Genomic DNA, 25,229 nt, shown 5'->3' on the forward strand with positions numbered 1-25,229 from the left:
ACCTACTTGAACATAGTTCAGACTCTTCATCACTTTCCTTCACTTCATAGCCTTCTTCCACTTCTGCGGGTGGGTGATGTGCTTTTTCAGAGAAAGGGTAGCATGTGCTCTAAATATTGATAATATTTTCTTTATCTTGTAACCCTGGATCCTCCTGATCGTTGATTCTCCCTCCTCATTATACTAGAGGACAATATGTGCTTTGTTCTACTGGTCATTGCTTTGCACAACATGGTAAAAAAAAAAGTATGCTCACAAATCTCTAGTGCAATGGAGGCTTGTGAGCATACTTTCTGTGTATGTATTATTGTAGGGTCTACCTTACAATACGAAGCACCTTGATGCGACTGTTGTTGTGATTTGGCGCAGTATAAATAAAATTTAATTGAATATAGAGCACCTGCCTCCTCATTGTGCTGCCTGTTGTTGTTGTTGTTGTGGTTGTTATGACCAGTGCTTGACCCCACACATCAGTGATCCAAGATCAAAGATGTTTGAAAGCAGTATGGTGTGAAAATATGGCCTTTTGCAACACTTTGTACTTTGGGGTCATTTTTGTCCACGAGGACCACAGGTGTTATAAAATCCAATAAAAACTCCATAAATAAATCAAATTACTTAAAACTTATTCCAATCATGCATAGCATAGTAATGAATAACTTCTGTTATTTTCAGACCATTTGATGAATAAAAGACACACTTTTGATAGCAAAAGACTTCTTTAGAGGACAAAAATGACCCAAGGACAACACAAGGGTTAATTTTGATTCTAAATTTTAATTTTATACTTTTAATGTTAGGTTATTCTTGTATTTATAATGGTCTGGAATTATACAGCAATAAGCATTTCACTGCATGTCTTGCTGTGTATGATTGTGTAAGTGACAAATAAAATTTGAATTGATTTTATTTTACGTGCTGTATTTGCTCTGGTACAACGTGGCAAACATGAACACAAAAAATCCTCCCAATCCCTCTCCTATGGGAGTCACGCCTGTGCAATGTTCTCTCTTACACACACTGATTCTTTCTCTCTTTGCCTTTTTTTTGTATCTCTCACACTGATAAGTACAGCCTGAGGCTGCATATGTCTCAGGTGTGCTGTTACCTGCCCAGATGTGTTCTTTCTTTTGCGATGGAGGCAGAAGTAGGTATGTCTCATATTTACTCTCATTAAGTCTATCAGCTATCTTTTAAGTCACATTTGGACCTGCTATTAGAAAAGTCAGGCAGCTTTGTGCCTCATATCAGCAGCTGATTTGTTCATTTTAACTGGAATAATGCACAATTCATAGTACTGTTAAACTGCAAACATTTTTTTGTGAAGCGTTAAGTGCTCTGCACTGAAATGTATTCATGGTTGTAGATATACGTTGGTGTGTTAAGTTGTGAACCCTATGAATTTGTCCTGTTTATCGTTTCACTATTCTAATGTAGAAATTAAAGGTTGGTGGGTATTTTCAGTGTACATATCAATGTTACCACCAAGTTTTTGACAGATTTTGTCATTCGACAATTGTACTTTGTAAATATCTTCAAGAGAAAACTCAAGGTCCTGTCAGACCATTAGAACCTTTTGTGGCTATAAGGATGTGTGACAGATCACACCAAGATATTTATTAGACGAACGTTTTACCTAATTGTTGCACTTTGCTCCATTGTCTTCACTTTAAGTTCAAACCTATAAATGTAACAATATTCCCAGGAGCACGATGAATATTCAGTACTGTGTTCCATTACACACACACACACACACACACACACACACACACACACACACACATTTTGAAATATAATTTTCAAATCCTATTTTAATTTGTCCAGAATTTGTGAGCATGAATATTTACAGCATTTTTATTTTTTGTATTAGGCACTGTTATGAGGAGTCCAGAGAAAGCTGTGTTTTTTCACATCACTAACACGATTAAGTCAGCGTTTTACATGTATGATTTACATGTAAAACACTGACTTAATCGGAGGAGTTTGAATGATGAGAAACACAAGCTGCCATCTGGATTATGCCTTTTTCTGGGAAAATTGTTTTTGTTATTTATTTTTTACCCACCTTTTTAACCTTTACACAGTGCTCCAACTGTTTCTAAAGGCAAGTTGGAAATCTGTTTTTATTTACTATGTTGGTGATCATACTGATCCAACATACCTATCCGCTTCTGTGTTGCTCTAGCACTTTCCCTGCAGGGGTCAATAAAGCTAACTTAGAAACAAAATGATCATTTGCGTCTCTAAAAAGAACTTGCGCAATAAAACTGGCTTAAACGTACTGAAGGTGTTGAAATGTTCAGCAAAGCATCATTTTCCTTTCATTCCTGTGAAAGTTCATCGGTCCCTTCAGGGGGTTGCATTTGATTGCTCTGTGAAAACATACTACTCTGCCAGGCTCTTTTTTTAAAATGGGAGGAGGCAGCATGCACATATTATATTCAACCAGTACCCCACTTACTTTCTTTCTTTCAGTTTTACAAAAAATGAACTAGCATTTAATTGAAGGTTAGCAGATATTTCATAACCATTTTCTAGTTATAGTACATTAGATTCCTATCTTATTTACAAATCATTTTTTCTTTATCTTTATTTTGGCATATATGGTGACATTTATGATGACATATATGTCATCATTAATTTCGTGCTTACTAGAATAGTTTGTGTCATAACACAATTAAAATACAACATCTGTTTCAACTTTGCCAGGTGACTCCATAATGTGAAGATAGAGACTCCAATTAACAGAGCAGCCAACAGTGAATGAAATGCCAAGAGGCTGGCTAAGATTCAAATTCAGAATTGACTGTTGTTGTGAATTGCCCTATCAATAAAACAGAATTGAACTGTTTACTAATAAGAACATGAAAAAAATATCAGTGTAATTTTTGTTTGTTTCCCTTAAATGTGTTTGTTTTTTGATAAATATATATTTTATTATTTATTCAGATTAAACTGACCTTTGGTTGGCAATCAGACAATGAGTGAATAAGAACTAAATGTAATGAAGATGTTTACATGTTTTTGTGCTCAAACAGAATAAGAATTTGCTAGAGATCTGTGGAATCTACCCGACCAGCAAACCTCAGCACAACATGATCTTTCACTTTTTCATCGGTGAGTTCAGCGAGAGGCTAGAAAATCACTACATGAACTGTGAGGGGGTCCATGAGGGAGCCTTGGGGCTGACATGGACGAGGGCTGGGGAACCGACACTTGCAGTGCAGGACCCCTGCAGTGTGGGAAAGAGGGAAAGGCTGCGGTGGTATTCTCACTCACTGAAATGAAGGAAACAGGTGTTAGAACGGGTTTCAGATCGTGATCCAAGGTGTAAGGTGCGAATTGCAAAGTCTTACTTTTCACAGGCGGAGGCGAAGCATAGAGGGGTAGGTGGTCAGGGTGAGGTGTAAAGGTAATCCGATGAGTGAATCTGTTAAAGTCAGAGTGCTGGGCAGGGAGGCAGGCAGGTGAGCATAGGTGGAGAAAATGCGAGTTGAAACGATTGAACCAAAGCAGGTTATGGCTGTGAGTCTCAGTAACATCTGGAGATTTTCTGTGAGCAGAAAGTCAAATTCAAGAATAACTATGACAAGACACTGTAACTGTGACGGCCGTGATTAACGAGGGCTGGCAGACAATCTGGGCTGCCGGCTTAGGTGCAGCCTGTCAGCAGTGATGCAGCGGCTCTGGCCAGAGGTGGAAACACCGGGATTGTGGAAAAAACCCAGCACTCACCCGGACCATGACCAGTCACTTTCTTTTCAGGCTCTTTAGACTACCATGACCTGGATGACAAAACATTAGAATTCAATATTTAATCTGTCAATGAATAAAACTTCCTGTAAAGAAAGAGACATTGAAGTGCTCATGTTGTGAGATGTGATGTCCAACACCTGCAGGTGCATCTCCTCTCTGAGGAAAAGTCCAAGATGTTATGACCAGGGCAGGAAGCAGTTGTCAGGTTGATCAGGTGTGCTGTTCAAGGTATTTTAGCTGAAGATTTGCAGACATGCAATCACTGTTGAAGGTTTTCCTCTTGTTGTCACTTGTTTTTCTTCCCAGTCTATTAAATTTAAACTTCTTTTTTAGTTCTCATCATCACTCTTGTAAAAGCAAAAATGTGAACGCCTTTCTCCTTATAGAAATCTATAATTTAAAAAAAAACCACTTCACTGTGATGCTTTGGAAAAAAAGGATTGATTTAACGATATGCTGAAATATTTAAACTGCAGGCAACTATTTTATTTTGTCTGTTAAAAGACCTACTTTCCCAGTCTGGAAGAAATCTCCAGTACCTCAAATCTCTTCAGTCAGTATGTCTCTCTGCAGCTTTCCTTCCAGCAGTTTGCCTTCAGGACTACAAGGACTTCCAGGACCCATGCCCCATCAGCTCCTGTAACCCCCAACTGGGTGACCTGTTGGTGGGTCGTGCTGCTCAGCTCTCAGTTTCATCCACTTGTGGTCTGGATGGACCACAGAGTTACTGCATCATCGGCTATCTGGAGGTCAAATAGAAAATTCATACAAACAAAGTTTGTGTGTGTGTGTGTGTGTGTGTGTGTGTGTGTGTGTGTGTGTGTTACATGAAGCAAGGAATGTCTGCCTGTGTGTGAATAAACTGCAGCTGAACTCATTTTCTCTTTGATTGATGTTTCTAGCTGGTCTTCATACTGAAGCATGTTTAGATCTGTCTTTATTATCTGATGCTGTTCTCTTCACCCCGAGGATCATTTACACCTCTCTCCGTCATTTATGCTTTTCTCTTTATTTTCTTCCCCTTCTGATGTATCGTGAATCTTTGCATTATTTCTCCAGCATTCAAAGTTCTTCTGACCGGTGAATCACCCAAGCATGAAAGGCTCCTAACTCAAAGGATGAACGAGTAAAAATAACAGAAAACTTGGCAATGAACCCGTTTTAAATGATATCTTCAGCCTCTTCAGACACAGCTTAAAGCATGACTCAGTCTGCTGCATTGATCAATAACAAAATTAATTTGTTATATCATAGAAAGTTTCGATTTTTTTCAAAGATGCTATCTTTGCCTAGGCTAATAGCCTGTACCGTGATTTGTAGGCGTTGGTATAATGAAGAAATAAGCATTACCTCCTTTATGGTGATTGAAACACTTAATAAATTAAATTAATTAGTTGTAATGATATTTCATGTAGTTTACTCGTAGTATTATAAACCCAGAGGTAATCATTGGTCAGGTTGGTTTATGTTTATTTATAGGAGGAGCAGAAATGTTTCATATGTGACTCTCGGCTACCATATCATCGCTACAACAGCCCAAACAGCCACCGTATTGAGAATGTCATCACAAACTTTGACCTCGAGAGAAAGCTGAAGTGGTGGCAGTCGGAGAATGGTAAGTTTGAGTATTTATGCAAAAACAAATTGTCCATTTAGACAGAGGAGGAAAACTGTGTGGAATCAATATATTAGTTACAACAAACATTTTCTTTAAGTGGTAGAATGTGTTTGGGTAAGAGAGCGCTCAGCTTTGCAACTCTTCCCCTACTGCTCTGTGTGTGACAAAGAAACACGACTTACTGTTTGTGGAACGTTACAGTTAAAATTTGCTATCACAAACAATCTGTAACACTGTAGCTCTGCTCTGTGTTTGCCTTCTGTGCAGGAGTTCATCATGTCAGCATCCAGTTAAATCTGGAAACTATGTTCCAGTTCAGTCACCTGGTCCTCACCTTCAAGGTATACCTCTAAAACATGTACTGAGTTTAATGTTTTCAGGGAATTAACTGAATGCTAGTCAAAAAGTTGTATGCACAGAAAAGACATTACATTTGCCTAATCAAACATTAAGATAATGCTAATCTACTCTGTGCAGAGTTTTCGGCCAGCAGCCATGTTGGTGGAGCGCTCAAAGGATTTTGGACAAAGTTGGAAAGTTGTCCGTTACTTTGCAGAAGACTGTTCTCTTCATTTCCCTTCAGTGTCGACTGCGCCAGCCAGGAGCATCGATGATGTTGTCTGTGATAGCAGATACTCTGGATCAGAACCATCCTCAGATGGAGAGGTAACAATTTCAACTACAGCCAGTGTGAACCTGAGCTTTTTTTTCTATAGCTCCCCTGAGCTTCAGTCATTCTGGACTTTGTCATAAGAATTCATACAGTGAGACAAAATTTCAATTAATTTACAGGAATGATGAAATGATGAAGAAATATTACAGCAAAGCATTAATTATGTTTTTTTCTACTGGTTCTGTGTAATTATGTTTGTATTTGTTATATCTGTCCTCTAGGTGGTGCTGAAAGCTCTTGATCCTGTCTTTGAAACAGAAAACCCTCACGCACCAAACATCCAAGGTGAGGTTTTCCTAAATTGCTGTCACTTTGTTTATATGTATACACGCTTCAGGTCAACATATAGTTTTAGCCAGTATTAACCTGCAGGTAACAGTATAATTGAATGAACTGATGAACTGACAAGTCAAACTAAGTGGCCTGTGTCGCCAATCACCCGTTAGTTAAAGACCGCCCAATAATGCAAACTTTATGCCTTAATACAATCTAAACAGGTGAGTTACAAGACATCCTGTGTTTGTTTGTTTTTTAACAAGTTTTTGTGTCAGGCTTATTCCTTTTATTTCTTTTGTAAAGTTTTAACATGGGAGTCTAAGGGGACCAATGCACTGTGAACATTAGAGGAACTGCGGGTTTTAGTCTTTCACCCATTTTTTTTGCCTCAGGGGTTTACGCTCTTTAACAGGAGGTTGATGTCTAATGAGCCTCCAGTAAATGTATCATTCACTAGCTGGGCCCACGTCGTCATTTGAGGTTTAACAGCTTTTTTTAGTAGATACTAGTGAATGGCTTAAACATGAATTGAGTTGCAGTTTGGGGAAGGCCTCTGAGGCAGCTCCCAGGCCTGGCAGATCTCTCATGTACTAATGAGAAGTGAAGAAGTGAAAGACTTGAAAAAGGAGAGGGAGGGTGATGCACAAAAACGAGAAAAAAGAGCTTGTAGAACAGTGTGTGTGTGTGTGGGGAGGGGGGGGGGGTTATATATAGATAAGAACTGGAAGAGCGTAGTCTAGAGGCGTAGTCCCCCTCCTGAAATTCTCTAGTTATGTTCTCTGCATATTCATCATTGTGAAAAACTTCCCAGCGACAGACTGAAGACAGACCCTAACAAATGGCGCACAGCAGCCCTAACACTTTTAATGCGTCTATCAGATGGAACATTTGAATGAAAACAGAGGAAACGTGTAAAACTGAATATTGTTCTGATCATCATCCTCAGATCTGACCACCGTGACAAACATTCGGGTGAACTTCACTCGTCTTTTCACACTTGGTGACACACTGCTGAGTCGAAGACGCAGGAACCCTCAAGACAAATATTACTATTCTGTTTACAACATGGTGGTTCAAGGAAGCTGTTTCTGTAATGGACATGCCAGCCAGTGTGTGCCCATGGCTGGCGTTCGCTGGGACGTTTTCACCCAGCCTGGCATGGTATGGAGCAGAGCCGGTCTGAAATTATTCGTCCTTCTGTGATTAACTTGATTATTTAACGTGAATAGTGCTTCCCATATCTTAGGATTAGTACTAGTGATTGTTTTTGCACTTTGTTAATGTTTTATAACAATGACTTATTGCATTATTGTGGAGCACCTTGGTCTACCTTTGGTTTTAAATGGTCAATGGCCTGTATTTGTATAGCGCTTTACTAGTCCCTAAGGACCCCAAAGCGCTTTACACAACCAGTCATCCACCCATTCACACACACATTCACACACTGGTGATGGCAAGCTACACTGTAGCCACAGCCACCCTGGGGTGCACTGACAGAGGCGAGGCTGCCGGACACTGGCGCCACCGGGCCCTCTGACCACCACCAGTAGGCAACGGGTGAAGTGTCTTGCCCAAGGACACAACGACCGAGACTGTCCAAGCCGGGGCTCGAACCGGCAACCTTCCGATTACAAGGCGAACTCCCAACTCTTGAGCCACGATCGCCCCTGTGCTATGTAACTAAAATTGTATTGTATGGTATTGTGATTTAATTTATCTTAACATGCTGGGTTTTTTTTTTAACAAACAGCTTTGAAAGGTTAATCAAGAACTTTAAAGTCAGTAAAAAGACATTAAAGATGAAGGCAAAAATTAAGGGAAAAGATCATATGTATTTGGGCGGCTGTGGCTTAGGAATTAGAAAAAGTGATCAGGTAATTTCTATGTGTGACCTCGGATTTCTGTTATCCACAAATCAGTGGTCTTTGGGTAAAACTGATGTTCTGGCCAGTAGGGGGACACAGATGGAGTCCTAATATAACCTCTGCACATTTTTAATCAGATGTGTGTGTGCATCGTTTTTCCCTCAACATCACACTGTATACACCTGAAACTGCAGGTGAGCTCAGCAGGTAAAGATATTTCCTGAATTCAGGTTCACGGACAATGTGTTTGTCAGCACAATACAGCTGGAGAAAACTGTGAGAGATGTCAGGACTTTCACCACGACTCCCCCTGGAGGCCCGGAGGAGAGGGTGCAGCAGACATCTGCCGAGGTAAATCAAATTGACATAAATATATCACTTTTTAATGTTTTTTATTAAAAAAAGATTGTTGGAAACATCATCAAAAATATTTTTAGGTTTTAGGCTAATGGACAAATGTCATTTTGATTCAGTTGTCAAACTGATTTCGGAAATGTTTGCATATTTGTAATGTATAAAACAATTAAGAAATCAACAATTTTCCCTTTCAAAGAACATTTGCTGAGGCAGCAAAAGGTCATCTTCCTTCTGTAGAAGCTACGTCTGTATTACAGATTCATTTTAGATATCAGACTACCTCACATTATATCAAATTACAACTAGGGTAGGTAGTAAGTAGAATTGCTTACATTTGTGTATAGCATATGATTATTTGGGATTTTCAACCATTCTCAAACACATTCCTTTGATGTGAAATAAAATGTTGCTTTCTGGTTAAAAGTCAAAAGTATATGTCCACTTTAATGACTGAATTATTTATTTTGTTCTGACCTATTTTAGATCCAGACAAAGGTTAAATTAAAATAGATGAAAGACACAAAACTAGAAGTTCAGGTAATGCATTTGATGTTTGTTTGTTTTTTCGTCCCATTTTAAATTTGAATATCAACACTTTTCAGTAACAATAAATGGTTCTGTGTGTGGTCATAGAACAACCTTACACAATTTAATCTTGATTTAGACTTTATACCACCTTTTTTTATTAATATTATAATAAAATAATATTAGTAAATCAGAATACAACATTATTTCAGTCTAAATCTTTGTTCTAATCATTCTAATTCTAATAAATGTGTTCAGCTCAGAAAAGTAGAGCATGAGCAGAGAAAAAGAAGTAAAATAAAAATAGCTCTGTTTCCTGTTGCCTCCATTGTAGAGGGGGACTTTAAACAGGAAATAAGCAGGGAAGAGGTCAGAGTGGATTCAGCAGGTGGGGAACCTAAAATCAGCTGTAATGTCTCAGTGTGGGGAAAATAATCACAACCATTCCTACTGAGAGCTTCAGTCGATTTTCTTACACAGCTGAATTCACCCAGATGTGAGCAGATGTTTCCTGAGCTGTCCTGGCTGAGTCCATCCTCTACCCTGACAGTACGCTGTTTATGCTGTCTTTGTATTAGACACTATAGAGTTGGTATGAATTCAGTCAGTGAGTCTCTGCTACACTTGATGGAAGCTAACTGTGACCATGAACCCACAGCCACTGTGCAGCAGTCACACTGTTCTTTACTTTAAACCATCACAGTGCAGCAAACTCACCTGTTTATCTCCTGTACTAACCTGCAGCCTTTAAATAACACAGTTAGTCTGCCTCAGTTTGTTTAGCAGCAGCTTTATGAACAAACATCATGTGACATGTACAGATGTGAGCTTTAAATGAACATCCTTCCTTTAACTTTAAGCTCTCTCCTTCCTCCACTGTCCTTCTTTCTTATCTGTCTCCATCTCTGAGTGAACTTAGCTCTCTGCCTTTTCTCTCCCTGTGAAATACACCAGCTGGGCCTTTGGCATTATTTATCAACATAAATTAATACACATTTAAAATAGGAATAAGAGGAATAACCTTCAGTAAAATTTTACACTCCAATCTCAATTTCCTACAGAATTTTTGGACTTTAAAACTATAAACTTATGACCATTATTGTCCACAAGTTTAAAGTGTGAATGTTAAACAGCACTTCCTGTTCTTACAGCAAAGAGGTGGCTGGGCAAAAGGAACAATAAAGGCTTGTCTCAGTTTGGACAGAAAACATCTTGATGATCCCCAAGAATTTTGGGAAAATACTCTGGGGACTGACAAGACAAAAGTTAAACTTTTTGAATGGTGTGTGCCCCATTACATCTGGCATAAAACTAACAGCCTTTTGGAAAAGCAACATTATAGCTTTAATAAAATATGGTGGTGGTGGTAGTGTGATGGTTTGGGGCCGTTTTGCCTTCTCAGCACCTGGAAGACTTGCTGTGGTAAATGGAACCATGAATTCTGCCATCTACCAAGACATCCTGAAGGAGAATAGCTGGCCATCTGTTCATGACTTCAAGCTGAAGCGCATCTGGGTTCTGCAGCAGGACAATAATCAAAACACAGCAGCAAGTTCACCTCTGAATGGCTTAAAAAAACACACTTTTGAGTGGCCTAGTTAAAGTCCTGACCTGAATCCAATTGAGATGCTGTGGCATGACCTTAAAAAGGCAGTTTGTGCTCAAAAACCCTCCAGTGTGGCTGAATTACAACAATTCTGCAAAGATGAGTGGGCCAAAGTTCCTCCACAACTGTAAAAGTGTCATTGCCAGTTAATACAATTGCTTGATTGCAGTTGTTGCTGCTAAGGGTGGTTCAACCAGTTATTAGGTTCAGGGGCCAATCACTTTATCACACAGGGCCATGAAGATTTGGAATTGTTTCCCCCCGTAATAATAAACCACTTCATTTAGAAACTGCATTTTGTGTTCACTTTTGTTATCTTTGTTTAATATTTAAATTTGTTTGATAATCTTAAACACCCCTGTATCTTGTTTTCTTGACATGAACTTTTATAGTTTAAAATGCTTTTTTTCATCTCTCTTAGCATGTAATTGCCACGGTCACTCGGACTCGTGTCACTTTGACGTAGCTCGTTACAAAGAGACTGGAGGTGTGAGCGGCGGTGTGTGTGATGACTGCGGCAACAACAGGATGGGGCCTCAGTGTGAACAGTGTCGATCGTTTTTGTATCAGGATCCGCAGAGAGCGAAGGATGACCCACACGCCTGCATACGTAAGCTTTTATTATTATTTTACTTTTTGAATATTCATGCTGTCACTGTTTCTGTAGAAATGAGTCTCACCTTTTTCTATTTCTATTGTTTTTTTCATCCCTGAAGTGGTGCGGCTGGATGTTTGTCAGAATCCAGCTATTAATGGGATATTACTATGTTAACAGTAATGTCCGAATGTCAAACCCAGAGTGATTTATGTCTTTTACCAACATGGCACAGTCTCCATTAACTCAGTGAAAGCTGACAGTAAATCATGTTCATGGTACAGAAACAGGAATAAATTCTGTGCTACACTGGATAATTTATGTTGTGAAAATACGCTCTGCCTCTATTTTTAACTGCTATTTTTTTTACTGTTGTTGTTGAATGCTGGTTATTCATGAAATAAACAAATGACTCGTTTGTTTACTAAATTGAAGTAGTTCAACAGTAGTTCTGGTAATTAAATCTCAGCGAGTTTGTGGCTGACAGAGTTGTGCATGAACCATGAATTTCACTTAGTCCATAAACTGTTTTCTCATCAAGTGGGCTCCTCACCGCATGATATGACTGTAGCCTCAGGAAGAGAGTGATTACTTAACACAGTTGTTACGAAACAGTTTCCCCCGGTTCGTAGATTCCTCGGGCATCCGGAGACAGCACCGGAGTCAGTAGTCATTTTCACAAAAAACCTTTATTCATCTTTATTCATCTTCAGTTACGCATGCATCTTCTAGAAGGGGAGATGTGCAAGGCCGGTGTCCCTCTGCAGATCTTCCACTCCTTTGTTTGTTACAGCCAGCTTTATAGATGTGATCCCATCATAAAACCCCCATGGTGTGTTGCAAACTCTGTGTTTGTGTGTGTATGTGCAAGCACGTGAGTGCCTGTGTGTGCGCGTACCCGTGTGTCTATGTGAGTGCACGTGAATGACTGTGTGCGCGTAGGTGTGGGTGCGTCGTAACAGTCAAAGCACTGTGTGTGTGTCTCTGTGTCTGCGACTTCCTGCCGGTCATAAAAGTAATCTCCTCAACCAAGCTACACCAAATTCCTTTAGACAACATACAAAACACAGTTAACATATTACAAACACTGAGACCCCCACTCTGCATCCACTGGGCCATGGGCCTCTTGTTGTCTTACATTTACAGATCAGGTGGAGAGTCTCCTGCAAACCTACTTCTAAGTTTATAACAATTATAAGCGTTTATTAAATTCAGGTAAAAGCATCAGCATCAACATCCCCTGCTGTAGCTTCCTGTCTCCTTTTATGACAGGCTGACCCCCAGTGTCAATAAATTCCTTTCCCTCTACACAATTACACACACTCTCAGGCCTACAGCTAAGCCAAACTAAAACACACAGACAAATCCTTTCCTATTCCTCTGATCTACTGCTGGACCCTCTCATCTAAGCAAATTTAACACATTATATTCTAATAATTTGTTTTCTTGTACTCACACAGTCCACCTGTGCTTAACCCCACCCCCTGAAACCTCTGAGCTCTGATCCAGCCCCTTGTTTCTCAGGGAAGCTGTCTCATGACAAGATGATGATTATTGTATGGTTTTTTCTTTATAATGTTGTTGTGATTTGGTGCTATAGAAATAAAATTGCATTGAATTAAATGACGTAACAGCTTTGTTTAAGGATGATGATGTCATACCATGCAATGGTGATGTGTTTCAGCATGTAACTGCAATCCAGTTGGTTCACGCGACGGCGGTCAGTGTGACCCTCTGAGCGGTCAGTGTGTATGCAAAGAAAACGTGGAGGGTCAACGCTGTGATCGCTGCAAACATGGCTTCTTCAGCCTGAGGCAGGATGACCCCGCGGGTTGTCAGGGTGACCAAATAACTTTATTTGTCCTGTTGTCATTTTCAACAAAGGTGCTCCTGCTTGTGGGTATATGATGATATATGAGTGTGACAGAAACTTTCAGGCTGACTGTGTGTGTGTGTGTTTCAGCATGCAGGTGTCATCCTCTTGGGAGTGTCGGGTCATGTGATCAGCTAACAGGAACTTGTGAATGTGACCAAATGGCGAGTGGACCGCTGTGTGATCAGTGTCTGGTAGGCCACATCTGTAAAATAAGTAATTTACACTTTAGCTTCCTTTCATCCTCATTAAATGTAATTGACAATAGAGCTGGGAAACAATTCAAACAAAATAATAATCCCAACCTAAGGAATATGATGTACACCACAGGTAGGCAACGCCAGGCCTCAAGTGCCAGTGTGCACAGCTGATTCAAATTGCTAAATGACCTCTACAACATGTCTTCAAGTTCTCCAGAGGCCTGGTAATGTACTAATCATTTGATTCAGGTGTGTTGACCCAGGGTGAGATCTAAAACCTGCAGGACACCGGCACTTGAGGCCTGGCATTGCCTACCCCTGTACACTGTTAAGTGCTGATTTATACAACCAAACAACCTCTGGCTAAGCAGGTGCCACAACACAGAGGAGCTACCTGGCCAGGCCAGGACTCTGCAGTCTATTTACACCTACAGGCCAGTGGACACTCTTTCAATGATGAGGATGTACACATCCTGGATAGGGAGGAACGCTGGTTTGAGGGCGGAGTCAAGGAGGCCATTTACAAAACTGAGCTCACAGTCCATTGTTCATTCAGTGGTTTTAGTGTCAGTCATTGTGCAGATGAACTGTTCATAAGGCTGGAAAGCTGCACTCAGCTGAGACTGAAGAAGTCTCAGCTGTGTTTCTCCCACTGAAAACATTTCTAGAGTTGGTGGACCCCACGGGATTTTCTGGGGCCACAGCTCTCTTGAACTTGGAAATCGCAGTCATAGAAAATAGAGTGATTGCTGTTGAAACTGCCCCTAGTCATCAAAAAGAGAACTGTGACACACAGCATCAACAGGCATGAGAGCGCTGGCAGTTAAAGACTGCACAAAATTTTGAAAATACAATATTCAACCCAGTATTTAATTTCCTCATCAGTTCCACAACACAAGTAATAAAATATCAGATTTCTAAGCATCTAAGCAGATACTGAAGTACTAATAACATCAGTTATACATCAGTATTTTCCATCCGGGATGTGGTAACACGGATGTAGGTAGTGATAACATTGGAAAATCAAAATATCTGAATCACATTAAAACTATTTAAAATATAATGCTGTGGCCATTCCTGAAGCAGCAATAAGAAGAAGAACAAAAACTGTATGATTTGAAGGCACATAAAAACTCACACAAACTCTGCAAGCAGTGTCTGGATTTTCAAAATAAAATATTTCAAAGCAGATTCATTAAAGCTAACCGGGAATAGAAATCTGATCATTTCAGGTTTTTAAAGATGAATATGATCGAGATGAAGATGAATTAGTTTTAAAGTATAAAACAGTGTTTAAGTAAAATATATTTTGTCCTTAGTTTGAACTGATCGCCTGAACACAGTGATTCTAAAGCAAATATCAGGAACATTTTAGCCACTCTGAGTGAAAAAAAGTCTGATTTTAATGTCTTTTAATGTGTTTGTGTTCAGCCAGGTTTCTGGGGTTTGGGAAACTCTGTGTTCAGATGCTCACCTTGTAACTGTGATATTGGCGGCGCTCAAGGACACACGTATGTTTTCTTTCTGTCTTTATTTTGTGTGTGACATAATAAAAAGTATTGAATAAAGATCAACAGTCAGTTTGATCTGAATCACAGATTAGTTTGAGAAAGAAGAAAAATTAACAGGAAGAGCCAGAAACCAACTGAATACCAATAAATAATCAGAAAAAACTGTTTATTACCTCACATGTATGGCACGCTGCAGTGAGCTAGAAATTCATCATAAATGCAGTAATTAGACTCTTAATAACTGACACCATAGAGCCTCCTGTGTGTCACTTCCTGTCTTTTTTGGGGATTTCCTGTCCCGTCAGGTGTTCTCCAGAGGATGGACAGTGTCGCTGTTTACCCAACATGATTGGTCGGCGATGCTCTGACCCTGCACCCGGGTACTTCTTGCCTCCACTGAATTATTTCCTCTATGAGGCTGAACTCACTTTCCCACTGCTAGGAGGAAGCTCTTCTACAACTCCTCCTCCTCCATCGCCTTCTTCTTCTGCTGCTCCATCTTCTTCTTCTCTGGTGTGTAACAGATGACGTGCCACACGACACAGAATGCATACAGTATTAATTTGAGGAGCTTGGAAAAAAAGTGAATGGAATCCTTTAAGTTAGATAGATAGATGGATAGATTGATAGATGCAGCATTTTGTGAGGAAAGTTGGGAGACATGTAAAGAAGGTAACCAAAAGGAGTATTCAACTGAAAATTTTATGCCAACTATCACAGATGATTTTTAATACATTTTTAATATCTTGTACATTTTAGTACAAGATGGCAGCGCGCACAGTCACAGTGGCTCCAGGACCCCCACTTGGGTGCTCTTCTTTTTCTTTTCTTTTTCTTTTGTTTCCCTTATTGCATAGCCAAGTTCAGCTACAGTCTTTGGGAATTATACAACATCGGTTATAACAGCCAGAACCCCGTTACCAGTGATTATCAGTGGATCAACAACATCCCAGAAAACTGCATGCAGTGCTAATAACACCAGTCTACATATCACCAGACGCTAATGTTAGCACAGCCCTTGCCTACCTGAACGACACGCTGCCCGAACAGCAACGGACATATCCAGAGGGAGTACACATCATCGCAGGGAACTTTAACAAAGCATGCTTAAAAACTGTGCTGCCTAAATTTGTTCAACATGTGGAATGCCCCACGAGAGGAAATAACACCTTGAACCATCTGTCCCCCTCCCCCACCTGATTATGTCCGACCACCTCTCCCTGCTCATTGTCCCGGCATACACACCACTCAGGAAAAGGACAAAGCCCAACATCAGAACCATTAACACCTTTTCTGAGGAAGCTCTGGCTCAGCTGCAGGACTCTTTTGCCCTCACAGAGTGGATTGTCTTCAAACATGGCAACCTAGAGACCCACACATCTGCAGTGCTGGGCAGTGTTGGGGAGTAACGGAATACATGTACCGCCGTTACGTATTTAGAATACAAAATATGAGTAACTGTATTCCGTTACAGTTACCGTTTAAAAAGGTGGTATTTAGAATACAGTTACTTTGTTGAAATAAATGGATTACACGGCGGTACTTTCCTGTTTCATATTGTCGCGGGTCAGGACTGTTTGGGTTTGTTTGACAGCTACGCTCTGTTGTTCCAGGCGGCAGCGTTACGGTTGCCATGGTTACATGGTGACGCTCTCTCTCTCTGCGTGTTTCCTGGGTGAGAGAGCGCTTTTTTGTTGTTGTTGTTGTGCTAAGCTAAAAGGCAGAATGCTACAGGCATGGCCCTAAAGAATGTAGCCTCATGGGCAGTGTAGTCCGTGCTGCAGCGAGAATAGACTACCATACACGTTATGTGTCTGTGAGCGAGGGAGGGAGAGAAAGGAAAAGTCCGAGCTGTCACGGAGCAAAAACGGGAGCTGGAAGCATGTAAATATAATAATAACCACTGCAGCCAAGAAGAGTGCCTGACGAGCCCATTTGTAAGTAAGATATTAAGACTCAACTGTACACTGTGTTCGTGTTTTCCTCCGGAAAAAATAAGTTCCGTTGGAGCAGCCTTTCAACGCCTCTCTCTGTCTCTCGCTAGCAAACTTGACCCAGACAACAAAGTAAAGCTATTTTTCGGCTAAGAGCCCGACACGGAACCCACCGTATTAGCCAGATGTCCCTTTACTACGGTTCGGAGCCGCGGACCTTCAGTAACAGTAATAAATCACAGCAATAGTACATTCACGTAGTTGTAAACAGCATGATAATATATTAAGTAATCCAAAGTATTCAGAATACGTTACCCTCATTGAGTAACGTAACGGAATACGTTACAGAATACATTTTGGGGCATGTATTCGGTATTCTGTAATGGAATACATTTTAAAAGTAACCTTCCCAACACTGGTGCTGGGTTACGGACTGCATGGACACTGTCACCACGGAAAAGCGGGTCCGGGTCTACCCCAGCCATGAACCCTGGATGACAAGTAAAGTTCCGGAATTCTTAAAGGCACGCAACTCTGCATACAAATCTGGGGACCAGGATATGTATAGCAGACCAGGAGCAGACCTTAAAAAAGGCATCAGAGCAGCAAAACTGGACTTCTCAAATAAACTATCAGATCACCTCTCAGACAACAACTCCAAGAAGGTATGGGAGGGCCTGAAACACATCACCAACTACAAAGGCAATGGGACAAATACAGATAACATGGACATCCCATTAGCAGAGGAACTTAACCACTTCTTTGTCAGCTTTGAGAGGACTGTAGACACCCCTACCATGCACACCGTTCTGCCCACAGCCTCCTCTGAGCACAGCCCTCACACATTTACTCTCCAAGAAAACCAGAGCAGTAAACCAGAGACAAGCCGCTGGCCCAGATGGAATACCTGGGAGTATCCTCAAAACCTGCGCCGACCAGCTGGCTCCTGTTGGCCGACCAGACTATTCAACCTCTCCCTGTCATATGCCACTGCCCCTCATTGCCTGAAATCAGCAACAATAGTTCCGAGTCCACCACAATCAGTGGCCTCAATGATTACAGACTCATTGCACTGACTTCAGTGGTTGCAAAGTTCTTTAAGAAGCTGGTCTTAAAGCACATAAAGGACTGCATCACACCTAGCTTTGACCCCCACCAGTTTGCCTATAAGGCAAACACGTCAACCGAGGATGCAATTTCCACTGCCCTCCACTCTGCTCTGCATCACCTGGAGAATCCTGGGACTTTCGTAAGGATGCTCATCATTGATTTCAGCTAAGCCAGACATTCTTATAGCCAAGCTGGTAAACTTAGACTTCCCCCTTGCTACATGTGCATGGATCAAAAACTTTCTCACAGACTGATCACAAACAGTCAAGGTTGGCAACCAGAGATCATCCACCCAGCACTGGCTCACCACAGGGATGTGTGCCACTCTGATGGGGCTCATCACCGATGATGATGACACCGCCTACAGAGATGAGATCCAACGTCTGACAGAATGGTGTGACTACAATAACATAACCCTAAACACCAGGAAAACCAAGGAAGTGGTCATGGTCAGAAAAAAACTCATCCCCCTCCCCTATCCATAAAAGGTGACTACGTGCAGAGGGTGTCCTCCTTTAAGTTCCTCGGTACCCATATTTCCGAGGACCTATACTGGACAACTAACACATCAGCCCTGGTGAAGAAAGCCCAGCAGCACCTCCATTTCTTGAGGGTTCTGAGATGGAACAGGCTGCAGTCTGACCTACTAGTCTCCTTCTATCGTGCCACAATCGACAGTGTGCTGGTGCACGCCATCCCCGTGTGGTACGCCGGTTGCACAACAGCCGATAAGAAGAATCTCCAGAGGGTAATCAGAACTGTAGAGAAGGTGATCGGCTGTCCATTCTCCACCCTGGACTCCATTGCCAGCTCTAGATGTCTCTCCAGAGCCGGGGCAATCATAAAAGACCGCCTCCATCCTAACCACCATCTATTCAACATCCTGCCCTCTGGAAAAAGGTTCAGATCCATTAGGTACAAAACCAACAGACTAAAGAGCAGCTTCTTCCGTGGGTTGTCTGAAAAATAAATCCAAATTCAGAGTATCTTGCAATCATTCTGTTGCTCCTACTTGCTATTTATTATTATTTATTATTATTACTATTTTTTGTGTGTGCGTATGTTTCTTTTTGTTTCCGTACAATATTCTGCTCCTCCTGAGCAATATTTCTCCTGTGCAGTATTTTGGCAGATGTGTAATCTCCATCCCATAATGACCATAACCCTTCCGCCCTTATTTATTATTTACTTTATTTTATTACGATGTCTACATCATGTATATAGTGTACACAGTGTTCTTATATTGTCTATTCTTCTTCTTTATTGTATATTATTTTCTTTACTTTCACACCTTTGCGGTCTTGCTTCCAAATTTTATTGTGCAAGCAACTGTACATTGACAATAAAAGTTCTAATATGAAGTTATCACATTCCTTTAAAGTTGTTAAATTTGAGCAGACTTGTCCTTTAATTTCTTGGTAGTAAGAAAGCAGTTTCAGATGAAACTTGGCCCAGAGGTACAGAAGGTGGCCCAGAGCAGGAATGTGTTAAAAGTTGGACACCAACTATCAAGAATGATTTTTTTAATGAATTTTTGAATATGATGCAACCACACTGTCTCAATGTATGTGTGCGCAGGTCTATGTTTGCGATTGGGAATGAAGGGGGAAAAAGCGCCCCCGTAAAGGCTAGTGTAGAAGCGCACAAATGACGGTTTAGTTGACCGCGGTCTGAATTTTAATTGAATTAAAGAAATCCAGTTGCTTTCCTTCCAAGCTCCTTAGGCTACCATGACCTGAATGACTGAGAACCTACACAGCTATAGTTCAGTATTAATATTTGTTTATCTGTAAAATTGTCTTTTTAAAGTGCATTCAGCAAACTATTCACAGCATTTTGATTGTTCTACATTGTGTAATGACACAGCCTTAGTCTGAAATTCATTGCATTAATTTTTTCAACTCATAATTCTTCACACAATACCCCATAATAACAAAGTAGTAAAGGTTTGCTTGAAATTATTGCAAATTTATTAAAAATAAAAAACAAAAAATATATCATGTACATAAGTATTCATAGCCTTTCCTCAATACTTTGTTTAAGCATGTTTGGCAGCAATGGCACCTTCAAGTTCTGTTGAGTACAATGCTACAAGCTTGGCCCACCTATTTTTCTGCAGTTTGTCCCTATGTTCTTTCCTAGACTATTTAAAAGTAGAATGGGAGGCAGAGCCTTCAGTTTTAAGGCCCCTCTTTTGTGGAACCAGCTTCCCGTTTGGATTCATGAGACAGACACTATCTGTCAAGGCTAGTGCTCTGGAGCAGGAAGGATGAAGGACCCAAATGCAGGACTCAGAAATGGAAACTTAAACTCAGAGCACAGCTTTATTGCTGGGAAAACTCTTCATAGAAACTAACTCAATCACAAACAGGGAAATAGACACTAAACTGGGCACTGGAGCCTAAAACTAGGAAACTCGAGGAAATGAACCAGAACTAAGAGCAAGGATATTTACAGGAACAAAAGGGGTGAAAACACAGCACAAAGAGAGTGTCCATGAAGGTTAATGATGCGACAATAAGCAGGGGTAGACTGAGGACTAAAATACACAGGTAGGATCATGAGAGGATTAGGAAACAGGAAGAAACACAGCTGGGACAAATCAGACATAATGAGACGAGGAAAGGCAAAACTAGATCCACTGGTGTAGGAGCGAGACTATCAAAATAAAACAGGAATTAGGCCACGTACACACAGACATGGACTCAGAGGCACGAGCTTAACGCTATGATAACACTGACATGGTACAGAGGGAACATAAGGACAGGGATGACTAGACAGGAGACGTGGGACCAGGACAGGCACAGAAATACACACTTGGTACTCAACTGAGGGAACACAAAGTACAAGGACAGGAGTGACATGAGACATGACTAACTGGGAAACAAGAGAATAACTAAACAGAACTAAATCTAAGAACTAGAAATCACAAACCCAGAAGAAGTAGAGATCAAGAAATACAAAAACAGAAACCAAAACCCTAACAGTCATGAACCAAAAATAAAAGTACAAAACTCAAAACACTGGGTCACCCTGAGTCCTCCCTTAGTTATGCTTTCTGTACTGAATCATACCTGTTATTAATCTCTGTCTCTCTTCCACAGCATGTCTTTATCCTGTCGTCCTTCTCTCTCCGGAGGTTTCTTCTTGTTAAAAAGGGAGTTTTCCCTTCCCACTGTCACCAAAGTGCTTGCTCACAAGGGGTCATATGATTGTGAGGGTTTTCTCTGTATGTGTTATTGTAGGGTCTACCTTACAATATAAAGCACCTTGAGGTGACTGTTGTTGTAATTTGGAGCTGTATAAATAAAACTGAATTGAATTGAGTGGAACTGAATAGAACATCTCACGCTCCATCAGCTTGAATGGGGAGCATCAGTGCAAGGCCATTTTAAGATTTCTATAGAGATGTTTATTTGATTTCAAGCCTAAGCTCTGTCTAGACCACACCTTTCTTATCTTGGCTGTGTGCTTAGAGTTGTTGCACTGTTGGAAGATGAACCTTCGTCCAGTCTGAGGTCCAGAGTGTTCTGGAGCAGGTTAGGATTTCAAGGTGTCCCGAATTCTTTGATTGAGGTGTGAGACAAACAACCACTGGTCCAGATGAGTTCAGTCAAAACAATGATTTTATTGAACACACGCGTGGGAAGATGTACACCATCAAATTGTCAGCATAGGTCTCCGCTAGAAAGCACACTTCAAATGGTTTTTGTATGTCAGGGTTCACGCCCCTTCTTGCGTCAAGCAGGTACATAACATGCATAGATTACAGTTAATGACAGTTGCTACATTTCTTTTGTTGACAACTTAAAGAGCCGTCTTCAACCGTCTTCACTCCAGGTGTTTCCTGTTGCTCCTTCTCTTCACGCTTATCTCTGGAACATCATGAGCACGTCCTGTACCAAAACTGTTGCTATGCAGGCACAAAATGCAGTTGCAAGCAATATGTATCTTACCTCTAACCTAGAAATGAGTCTATGTGTTGTCTGTGTCTGTGAGCGTGTTTGCATTGACCTTTACTGCACTCTGAGTCATTTTTCACAATAGGTCATCTGGACAGTCCCACCAGATGAAGCTTATGACCCTCAAAAGACTGAATGCTAACTCTTTATGAGCACATTTGCAATATATATAAGAAAATGATTATGATTACTTCACTTAATAAAAGTTTTACCAAAATGCCACTACTCAAGCTTAATAAAAAATGATATATTTCCCACACTCCCCCTCTTGACCTTCGAAGGTCACCATACTTCTCACTTCGTCTTGATGCATTCTCAATCATCCAGGAAAGTAAATCTCCAAAAGTTGAATCTGTTCATCTGGTCATAGCGTTTTGTGGGAGAAACGTTTCGTCACTCATCCAAGTGACTTCTTCAGTCTCAGCTGGCTGCAGGTTTCCCCAAACCTTATAAACAGTACATTTGCATAATGACTGAAACCAGCCCGCTGAAGGAACAATGGGCTGTGAGGTCAGTTCCTTAATCATAATTATGCAAATTCTCATGACCATTGATCAACAACACAGAGCGAACACCATCCCCACTGACACAGCGGCCAGGGAGGCAGAAGAACAGCACATCAAGAAAGCCCTGAGTAAATGTGGTTATCCCAGCTGGACTTTTGTCAAAGCTGGAAAGACACCTAAAGAAAGCTCCAGCCGATCCAGGAGAGAAGGACAACCGCTGCCCAGGCGAAAACCTGTAGTGATCCCATATGTGTCAGGAGTATCGGAGCAGTTGAGACGCATTTTTTCTAAACACCGGGTCTCTGTGGCTTTTAAACCCCAAAACACGCTGCGCCAAAAACTGGTCCACCCCAAGGATCGGGTCCCCCGACACAAACAGAGTAACATAGTGTACGCTGTTAAGTGCCAGGAGGATTGCCAGGATTTATACATCGGGGAAAGCAAACAACCTCTAGCGAAGCGGATGGCACAACACAGAAGAGCAACCTCATCAAGCCAGGACTCTGCAGTCTATTTACACCTACAGGCCAATGGACACTCTTTCAATGATGAGGATGTACACATCCTGGACAGGGAGGAACGCTGGTTTGAGCGCGGAGTCAAGGAGGCCATTTACGTGAAGAGGGAAAGACCATCCCTGAATGGAGGAGGGGGCCTAAGGGTACATCTTTCGCCATCTTACAATGTTGTGATTGCAGCCATTCCCCAACTCTCTGTGAATGATACTCATCGCCATTGATCAGTGTTCTTTGATCAGTGGGTTTTGGTCAGTGATTGTTGATCAATGGTCATGAGAATTTGCATAATTATGATTAAGGAACTGACCTCACAGCCCATTGTTCCTTCAGTGGGCTGGTTTCAGTCATTATGCAAATGTACTGTTTATAAGGTTTGGGGAAACCTGCAGTCAGCTGAGACTGAAGAAGTCACTTGGATGAGTGACGAAACGTTTCTCCCACAAAACGCTACGTCCAGATGAACAGATTCAACTTTTGGAGACATACTTCTCACTGTTACTCCTGGGTCCATTCGGCTGTCTCCACCTCCAGCAATGGCATCATGGACACCGGACCTATTGGTTCCAAGTCCACAGCCCTCGTTATCACCCTTTCCAACAGCCGTCTGGCACACGGAATCACACAACAACCACATGTTATGAGTATCCCTGTAAAAGTAGATAAAGAAAGCAGACATAACCACCCCCTTCCATTGCCCAAACACAGATGTCATCCAGCTCTCCAGCGCATTGTTGACTCCCGAGTGTTCGTGCATGGTCTTAGACAAGGTCTTCAAACCCTCCAGAGTTCTAGTTACCGATCCATCTGGACCTGTGTTGTTGGGAATATAGGTATAGCACATGTCACCAAACATGGCACACACGCCCCCTTTCTCGGCCAACGACATGTCCAGGGCCATTCGATTTTGCACTCCCATTAACGAAGTCGGCCCCAGCTGCTCTGCAAACTCCTCCATGAGGTCTCTGGTTAGGTTAGAGAGTCTCAGCACATTGTAATGGACATAATTAATTCGATCAACATTTTTATTCATAGTTACCCATATGACTATGCTTTCAAACCCTGCAGCTATTTGGTCAACTAATTTATACTCATTCGGAACTCCCCTTGGGACTCCTATTGAGTCAATCCAGGTAGGCGAGTCCGTTCTGGGGTCATAAGCATGTGTCCCTTTTGCAGGTGCTCAGTGCTTCTCTAGTTAGCCTCAGCATACAGTTATAACCCCACTCGTCCTCTGATTACAGTGGCGCAGGCTCAGTGAACAAACAAGGTCTAGCTGTGGCACAAGCGACACAATCATCTACGTGTTGTTCCCTAGCATTTTGGGCCAACCAATCCAGCCAGAGATTACTGTGACCGAATCCTGTGTCATGCTCAATTAAATCTTGTGGTTTCAGCCAGGTGTAGTCGACTACAACTACTTTCCCATCTGATTGGCGATTATCTTTTATCAGTGATGTCCCATTAGCATTTACTTTAGGCTCTTTTGACTTAGCTTCCTTAATGAAAATGACTTTTATTAACCCCTTTGGATCTGTCCCCATGGTTTCGATCCCTAGAACTAGATATATGGGCTTTTGACGCAACCAATTCCCCATGGACAGGGTCAGTGGATTCTGGGTCGGACTAAAATCCCTCTGAAGCTTTAGTTCACTCCCCTGCCCCAGTTCCGGTGCCACCCAATTTTCCCCCGTGTACTCTCTTACCTGATCCCAGTTCCGACACCAGCTGTCAAAAGGTCGCCTTCCCCGTTCACAATGTGTACTTACCGCGTAGTCCCAACACACCCACACATTATACCCTCTCCAGCTACTGTTTGCTCCCTTACAGTTAATGACATCACACAGATCAAATGTAAATGAGGTTGTGGACCCGTTAACATAGTCCACCTCTAGTCCACCATATGTGCTGAGACACTCATCCTGTTTACCTGACACCTCGTGCTTGGATCTTGTTGGTGATGCGGTCATTTTGGACTCTGGAGCGGATGGATCTCCGTGCCTGGGCAATTCACCTGTCTGCCAAAAAATAAACAAACAAACATATTAGAACACTTGAACACGCCAACACCCCAATTACTTTCCAATCGCCCCAAAATCCCACGTGTGAACCTCTCATACTCTCCCTTAGCTTCAGGCTGGACTCCCTGTCTATTAAGCTTTCCACCTCGTTGTCACACCCCTCTTCCGGTCGGGCGATTCTCTGCGATCCTCCACTTCTTTCTTCGGCCTTCCAGGTGGACTACTGGTCAGCCGTTGCACAGGTGAGAGGATTTATTCTGCCTCTTTTTTCTTGACACCTGTGTTGGGTGGAGATAAGCTTTTCTCCACCAAGCTCTCGTCTGCTA

General features: G+C 41.6%; 1 protein-coding gene across 1 annotated transcript in view; it reads left to right on the forward strand.

The window, feature by feature from the left end:
* Window positions 1-800: 800 nt before the first annotated feature.
* The window catches only part of lamb4 (laminin, beta 4), a gene marked incomplete at its 5' end in the record, with an annotated part of 92,256 nt that continues 67,827 nt past the window's right edge, over window positions 801-25,229 (forward strand). The window contains 13 exons of the mRNA XM_063477421.1: window positions 801-826; window positions 4,334-4,505; window positions 5,236-5,371; window positions 5,642-5,715; window positions 5,852-6,040; window positions 6,269-6,332; window positions 7,270-7,484; window positions 8,419-8,539; window positions 11,098-11,286; window positions 12,956-13,111; window positions 13,235-13,338; window positions 14,776-14,855; window positions 15,161-15,368. Of these exons, the coding sequence (XP_063333491.1) occupies window positions 801-826; window positions 4,334-4,505; window positions 5,236-5,371; window positions 5,642-5,715; window positions 5,852-6,040; window positions 6,269-6,332; window positions 7,270-7,484; window positions 8,419-8,539; window positions 11,098-11,286; window positions 12,956-13,111; window positions 13,235-13,338; window positions 14,776-14,855; window positions 15,161-15,368 (1,734 nt within the window). The remainder of the gene's footprint in view (window positions 827-4,333; window positions 4,506-5,235; window positions 5,372-5,641; window positions 5,716-5,851; window positions 6,041-6,268; window positions 6,333-7,269; window positions 7,485-8,418; window positions 8,540-11,097; window positions 11,287-12,955; window positions 13,112-13,234; window positions 13,339-14,775; window positions 14,856-15,160; window positions 15,369-25,229) is intronic.

The sequence above is a fragment of the Pelmatolapia mariae genome, linkage group LG7 (genome assembly GCF_036321145.2).
Source record: "Pelmatolapia mariae isolate MD_Pm_ZW linkage group LG7, Pm_UMD_F_2, whole genome shotgun sequence".
NCBI classification, from domain to species: Eukaryota; Metazoa; Chordata; class Actinopteri; order Cichliformes; family Cichlidae; genus Pelmatolapia; species Pelmatolapia mariae.